Raw genomic sequence first — 7,500 nt, 5'->3', positions numbered from 1 at the left:
CTGGAGAGAGAGAAGGGGGAGGAGCAAGAGAGAGAGAGAGAGGGAGGTTTATTTTTTAATAGTGACTGATTTATCCCAGTAAAATCTGTGGTGTTTTCACTAGGAACCAAACGGGGCGGGACCTACCTGAAGTTGTCCAATAGAAACTAATTTTCGTTACAAAAACTCAACTGTTTGGACTAAATGACTACACCCCCAGTATTGCTGAACATTGACGTTTAACAATCAACTAAAACTAGCCAGTGAAGATGAGAGAAGCAGAAACACAAGCTGTACTGTCTTCCCGGTGCGTTCAACAGGACGCAACGGTTTGTTACGGTCAAGATAGAAATATACTATGTAGAACAAACATGACTCTCTTGCCATGTAGAATCACGTCGGGTCTATTCATTAGAATTGCCATCTGCAATGTTCCCGAAACGTTTTCCAAATGAACATGGCCACGCGGTTCACGCGACAGCTCGTTATATTACAATGGTGCATTAGCGCCATCTAGCGGTCACGTCATATCAACGCGTCGACCACAGCACTGTTTTCCTTTGGCTTTGACACAGTCAGGAGACAGCAAATCTTTCAGTCTCAAAACATTAATAAATAAATATAATTTGAAATAAAAGTTAAGACACACGTATACCATGTATACTGCGATATGTTGTGACATATATAACAAATAAATAACACACGTTTAATTATCCTACAAATAGTCAAAAATAATTCACTAGGTTTCACTTTTACAAACACAGATTCTGCAACTAGGTTACTGTCACTAAGAGGGAAATGGAAAACCCTAATTCAATACCCACGCGGTTTGGTATGTATGTATGTATGGTAAATGACTGTGCATCTCACCGGTTCGTCTCGCTGCTGACAACTCTCTCCGCTAGACGCGCTCCTTCCGCCCCGCCACGTAGACAGGGATCCGCGTGTTGTCCGTCGGTGCTGTGGGAGGTGACGTCACCCCCGGGAGCGCGTCAGAGAGGGAAGAGTTCGGGAGAGAGAGGTCCAACTCGGCGGAAAACGTGTCTCCCTCCAGCAGGTGGCGTTTTTGTCATTGTTTCACCCATCAGGCAAGTCGTTTTTTTTGTATGGACGTGAATAAGAGTGTCGCATTTAATCAACAAGAACAAACAAAATGAATGGTTTATTTGCTTCGTGAGGTTTATTTTATATAATGTAAGTTTCGTAATGCTTTAAGTTGTTACGAATGTACCGGTATAAGTAGGATACGTTACATCACGGTAACTTTGAGAATAAACACTTTATATAACGGAGTTGTCCAGAGACGGTAAAGCATATTCATGATATGAGGCTAGGGCGTCTCAATTCAAAATCATTTCAATTTAAGGGCTGTATTGACATGGGACACATATGTTAAACATTGTCAAAGCAAGTGAAGTAGAGAATAAACCAAAGTGATATAAACAATAAAAATTAACAGTAAACATAACACTCACAAAAAAATAAAATGAAAATTCCAATACCTAAGGTCCCAGTTCTTTTGAACGCACTGAAAATAGCTCATATAAAATAGCTTAATTTGTCCTACACGCCATGCGCGGCTCGTTGGTCTAGGGGTATGATTCTCGCTTAGGGTGCGAGAGGTCCCGGGTTCAAATCCCGGACGAGCCCTCCTTTTCGAAAGTGCCTATTTTTTGTGTAAGTTATTGTCACCGTGTCAAGGGGTGTTGCGAAAAAAAATGTATGTTGTCAAAATGATATAACCATCGAATGTCACTACATAACACCAGCACACTCCCTTACGTCTCTTAACACAATGCAGTTCGAAAAGGTATATGCTATTTACCAAATAAACTAAAGTAAGAAATTATAAAATAACAAGGCTATATACAAGGGGTACATAGCCGCATTATTGTTATTTTGTTTCTTTTTATAATTATTTTACTTTATTTGGTAAATATTTTCGTAACTCTTCATGGTTTCAGGTGTTATTTTGTTTCTTTTTATAATTATTTTACTTTATTTGGTAAATATTTTCGTAACTCTTCATGGTTTCAGAGCTGGTCAGTAAACATTTCGCGGTAAAGTTCAACACTTGTTGTATTCGGCGCATGTGACTAATAAAGTTCGATTTGATTTGAAAACGTATCACTTCCCACTGCTTACATTATCTACATTATATATATATATATATATATATATATCTACACATATATATATATATATATCTACACATATATATATATATACATATACATATACACATACACATATACATATACATATACACATACACATACACATATACATATACACATACACATATACACATACACATACACATATACATATACATATACATATACACATATACATATACATATACACATACACATATACATACACATATACATATACATATACACATACACATATACACATACACATATACACATACACATATACACATACACATACACATATACACATACACATACACATATACACATACACATACACATACACATACACATACACATACACATACACATACACATACACATATACATCTACATCTATATACATATATATATATATATATAAATATATATATATATATATAATGTAAGCAGTGGAAAGTGATACGTTATATATATATATATTTATTAAACGCGTCTTATCTCTTAATGTCTAAAATGCAGAAAAAAAGGGGAGAAACGCACCGATCTGAAACGTGTATCAATATATAGGTTTATTGTGATTCGGATATTTGTTTTGTAAAACATTATGCAACATTTGCTGTACAGAATAGTGAGTTCACAGTTTGATATAGAAGGCACACACTCCCATTTGAATTGACAACCCCACATAAAATACAAGATAGAGTTGAATATAGATTCGCAACCTTGTATAAAAAAAAAAAACTGGTTTTATATAATTCATTGATAAAATAAAATTAAAATAAAAAACACAAAATTAGTTCTCCTCATGCTTTATAAAATACCTTTAATTGCCCATTTCAGTCTAATAATCATTTATAAAATATATTACAACAATTCATCATCATATTACATCTGCATAGTTAAAAAACCAAACGCAAACCAAACGTGTGTGTGTGTATAATCCTGCTATTAAATGAAAAAGCCAGATTACATTCATCCCAAAACAGTGATATTGGGTAAGTCTGATGTTTCCCTCTCCTCAGGGTTAATGGTTAAGGACTGTGGGACGCTAAAACTGACCCCAGATCTGTGACTGTTTCCCTCTCCTCAGGGTTAAAGGTCAAGGACTGTGGGATGCTAAAACTGACCCCAGATCTGTGACTTGTAACTTTAACTGTTTCAATCAATACATCAACGCATCATTCAACCAACCAACAAATGATTGATTGAATAATGAATGGATTTGAATGAGAATGTGCTGATTGTCTGGTTCTGTGAATGGTTTTAAAGTGCTCTCTAGTTTTCTTTAGACTCTGCAGGTTCACTAGTCTCCTCTGGCCCCCTCTAGTCTCCTCCTGGCCCCCTCTAGTCTCCTGTGGCCCCCTCTAGTCTCCTGTGGCCCCCTCTAGTCTCCTCTGGCCCCCTCTAGTCTCCTCTGGCCTCCTCTAGTCCCCTCTGGCCCACCCTGGCCTCCTCTAGTCCCCTCTAGTCTCCTCTAGTCCCCTCTGGTCTCCTCTGGCCCCCTCTGGTCTCCTCTGGCCCCCTCTGGTCTCCTCTGGCCCCCTCTGGTCTCCTCTGGCCCCCTCTGGTCTCCCCTGGCCCCCTCTAGTCTCCTCTGGCCCCCTCTAGTCTCCTCTGGCCCCCTCTAGTCCCCTCTGGTCCCCTCTGGTCTCCTCTGGCCCCCTCTAGTCTCCTCTGGCCCCCTCTAGTCTCCTCTGGCCTCCTCTAGTCTCCTCTGGCCCCCTCTGGTCCCCTCTAGTCTCCTCTGGCCCCCTCTAGTCTCCTCTAGTCTCCTCTGGCCCCCTCTAGCCTCCTCTGGTCCCCTCTAGTCTCCTCTGGTCCCCTCTAGTCCCCTCTAGTCTCCTCTAGTCTCCTCTGGCCCCCTCTAGTCTCCTCTAGTCTCCTCTAGTCTCCTCTGGCCCCCTCTAGCCTCCTCTGGCCCCCTATAGTCTCCTCTGGCCCCCTCTAGTCTCCTCTGGCCCCCTCTAGTCTCCTCTGGCCCCCTCTAGTCTCCTCTGGCCCCCTCTAGTCTCCTCTGGCCCCCTCTAGTCTCCTCTGGCCTCCTCTAGTCTCCTCTGGCCCCCTCTGGCCCCCTCTAGTCTCCTCTGGCCCCCTCTAGCCTCCTCTAGTCTCCTCTGGCCCCCTCTGGCCCCCTCTAGTCTCCTCTGGCCCCTCTGGCCCCCTCTAGTCTCCTCTGGCTCCCTCTAGTCTCCTCTAGTCTCCTCTAGTCTCCTCTATTCTCCTCTAGTCTCCTCTGGCCCCCTCTAGCCTCCTCTGGTCCCCTCTAGTCTCCTCTAGTCTCCTCTAGTCTCCTCTAGCCTCCTCTGGCCCCCTCTAGCCTCCTCTGGCCCCCTCTAGCCTCCTCTGGCCCCCTCTAGCCTCCTCTGGCCCCCTCTAGCCTCCTCTGGCCCCCTCTAGCCTCCTCTGGCCCTCTCTAGTCTCCTCTGGCCCCCTCTAGTCTCCTCTGGCCCCCTCTAGTCTCCTCTAGTCTCCTCTGGCCCCCTCTAGTCTCCTCTGGCCCCCTCTAGTCTCCTCTGGCCCCCTCTGGCCCCCTCTAGTCTCCTCTGGCCCCCTCTGGCCCCCTCGCCCAATTATTGGCCAAAGAGCAGATCTGATTGGTCAACAGGCAAATTAGTGGGGGGGGGGGGGATCATAATTGGGCTGCCTGTGTAAACGCAGCTTTAGTTGGGAGAAGAAGAAAAAAAGATCAGAATTGGGCTGCCTGTGTAAACGGAGGACAGACGATCGACCAACAACACATCCCTGTTTCACACCTGGGCATTACCCTCTGAATATTAAAACCACAACTATCTGACAATCACATCATATAATACCAAACGTAAAACCACTGGTTGTTGACACACACACACACACACACACACACACACACACACACACACACACACACACACACTCACAGGATAGTGGAACTTCGCCAGTCACTGCTGATAGTTAGTGTTAGATGGAGAGAGAGTCGGTGAGATGTCATGATGTCATCACACAGACAGGATGTGGGGATGGGGGGGGCATCAAACCTGCCAAGATGGCCACCCATTGGGGTTTGACTCTTGTTGTTGTTGTTGAGTTTTGTAAAACAGGAAGTCACCCTGCTCCTGCCGTATATGATGATGTCATATCGCCGAGTCCACTTTCAACCGGCTCAATGGAAGTATTTTACTTACAGAACAACAACAACAAACAACAACAACAACAATAATAATAAGAATAAAACAGAATAAAACAGAATAATGATCATGATAATGCCCCAGGATAATAAATTGTTTCACATTTCTAGAATCAAAGACAACAAGCATTTGCCTTGTAATGGTTAGGAACCCCCACAGCCCTTCCTCCCCCTCTACCAGAGCCTGCTGTTGACCTGTGGTTAGGAACCCCCACAGCCCTTCCACCCCCTCTACCAGAGCCTGCTGTTGACCTGTGGTTAGGAACCCCCACAGCCCTTCCACCCCCTCTACCAGAGCCTGCTGTTGACCTGTGGTTAGGAACCCCCACAGCCCTTCCACCCCCTCTACCAGAGCCTGCTGTTGACCTGTGGTTAGGAACCCCCACTGCCCTTCCACCCCCTCTACCAGAGCCTGCTGTTGACCTGTGACTCCAGCATCGTGTGTGTGTGTGTGTGTGTGTGTGTGTGTGTGTGTGTGTGTGTGTGTGTCCACTGAGTACTGAGCAGCAGGTAGTCCCCTCCGCCCAGCAGAGGGAGCCATTCTCAGTCCACGTTGACTAATCTCAGGTCAGCCGTTAACAAACGTTTCTTTCTCTCTCCACCCCTCTCCCTCCACCCCTCTCCCTCTCTCTCCACCCCTCTCCCTCTCCACCCCTCTCCCTCTCTCTCCACCCCTCTCCCTCTCCCTCTCTCTCCACCCCTCTCCCTCTCTCTCCACCCCTCTCCCTCTCTCTCCACCCCTCTCCCTCTCTCTCTCCACCCCTCTCTCTCCACCCCTCTCCCTCTCTCCACCCCTCTCCCTCTCTCCACCCCTCTCCCTCTCTCTCCACCCCTCTCCCTCTCTCTCTCCCACCCCTCTCCCTCTCTCTCCCACCCCCTCTCCCTCTCTCCCACCCCTCTCCCTCTCTCTCCACCCCTCTCCCCTCTCCACTCCTCTCCCTCTCCCTCTCTCCCTCTCTCTCCACCCCTCTCCACCCCTCTCCCTCTACCCCTCTCTACACCCCTCTCCCTCTCTCTCTATATATTTATTATTATTATTATTATATATACGGTGAAACATCTGTCTAATCGTTGTATCTGTGGTACTGTATCCATAATGTAGTCATAGAGGTACAAAGGAACTCTCTGGAGCGATGAGAACCCGTTTTTGTTTTAGCATGGACATCGAGGGCTTCCACCATTTTAAAGTAGTCTAACCGAGTAGGGAATCCTTATGGGGTTTGAGAAAGATCAGCCTTTATGAGCACAGCACATGACTTCTCCTTCTTCTTCTAATAGGTTGTTACGGAGATACATCACCGCCATCTAGTGGCCAAAATAAACGGAAGACTAAATGTGGTTCAGGACTCTGATGGCGCTAAAATCACAAATATCTGCTTTAAAAAATATATATATATATATATATATAAAAAAAATATTATATTATATTATATTAATATATATATATATTATATTAATATATATATATATTATATTAATATATATATATATATAATATATATATATAAATAAAATGTATTACTTTAAAATGGAGATCATTGATGCTGCCCACTCCCGTACAAAATGGAGTCCTCGTTCTCTCTCTATGGTTAAGGTCAAGATGTCTGTCTCTCTCTATGGTTAAGGTCAAAACGTCTGTCTATCTCTATGGTTAAGGTCAAAATGCCTGTCTATCTCTATGGTTAAGGTCAAGACGTCTGGAAGTTTAGCTGATCCTAGATCTGGGCCTACGAACACCATCCGCCTTCAGCACTGGGAGACAACGGCGAGCACTGGGAGACAACGGTGAGCACTGGGAGACAACGGCGAGCACTGGGAGACAACGGCGAGCACTGGGAGACAACGGCGAGCACTGGGAGACAACGGCGAGCACTGGGAGACAACGGCGAGCACTGGGAGACAACGGCGAGCACTGGCACTAAGAAGAGGTGGAGGAGTGGAGAGGAAGAGGACGAGGGCGGCTGATTGGCTGACTGAATAAAGTGATAGAGGATGTTTAAGTCCCGGGTCTCTCTCTGTCCAACGGTCCTGTCTTGGGGTCGGTATGGACCAACTGTCCAACGGGCTGCGTCCGCGATGTGTGGCGAACAGCCGTTGCGTTGCCGTTCAGACCAGCAGGTGCCGTTTCTTATGCAGAGCCAGGTGGTCGGAGCGGGAGAAGCTGCGTTCACAGTCGGGACACTGGAACGGTTTGAC

General features: G+C 45.4%; 1 protein-coding gene, 1 long non-coding RNA gene and 1 other non-coding gene across 3 annotated transcripts in view; 1 reads left to right on the top strand and 2 right to left on the bottom strand.

Annotated features, from left to right (window-relative positions):
- LOC135535240 (uncharacterized) overlaps positions 1–1,132 on the bottom strand; it is a 4,676-nt gene extending 3,544 nt beyond the window's left edge. Inside the window, exon 1 of the long non-coding RNA XR_010454835.1 lies at positions 850–1,132. This is a non-coding gene — a long non-coding RNA (uncharacterized LOC135535240). The remainder of the gene's footprint in view (positions 1–849) is intronic.
- A 425-nt stretch (positions 1,133–1,557) lies between these two features.
- On the top strand, positions 1,558–1,629 carry trnap-agg (transfer RNA proline (anticodon AGG)). The gene has a single exon. It is a non-coding gene; the product is annotated as a tRNA-Pro (tRNA).
- A 5,202-nt stretch (positions 1,630–6,831) lies between these two features.
- The window catches only part of LOC135535242 (Krueppel-like factor 3), a 1,664-nt gene continuing 995 nt past the window's right edge, over positions 6,832–7,500 (bottom strand). The window contains exon 2 of the mRNA XM_064961931.1: positions 6,832–7,500. This exon is cut by the window's right edge and continues 92 nt beyond it. Within this exon, the coding sequence (XP_064818003.1) occupies positions 7,411–7,500 (90 nt within the window). The 3' untranslated portion in view covers positions 6,832–7,410.

The sequence above is a fragment of the Oncorhynchus masou genome, unplaced genomic scaffold, assembly GCF_036934945.1.
Source record: "Oncorhynchus masou masou isolate Uvic2021 unplaced genomic scaffold, UVic_Omas_1.1 unplaced_scaffold_4641, whole genome shotgun sequence".
Taxonomy (NCBI): Eukaryota; Metazoa; Chordata; class Actinopteri; order Salmoniformes; family Salmonidae; genus Oncorhynchus; species Oncorhynchus masou.
The sequence above is the reverse complement of the archived record's forward strand: the minus strand, read 5'-3'. Positions and strand labels throughout refer to the sequence as shown.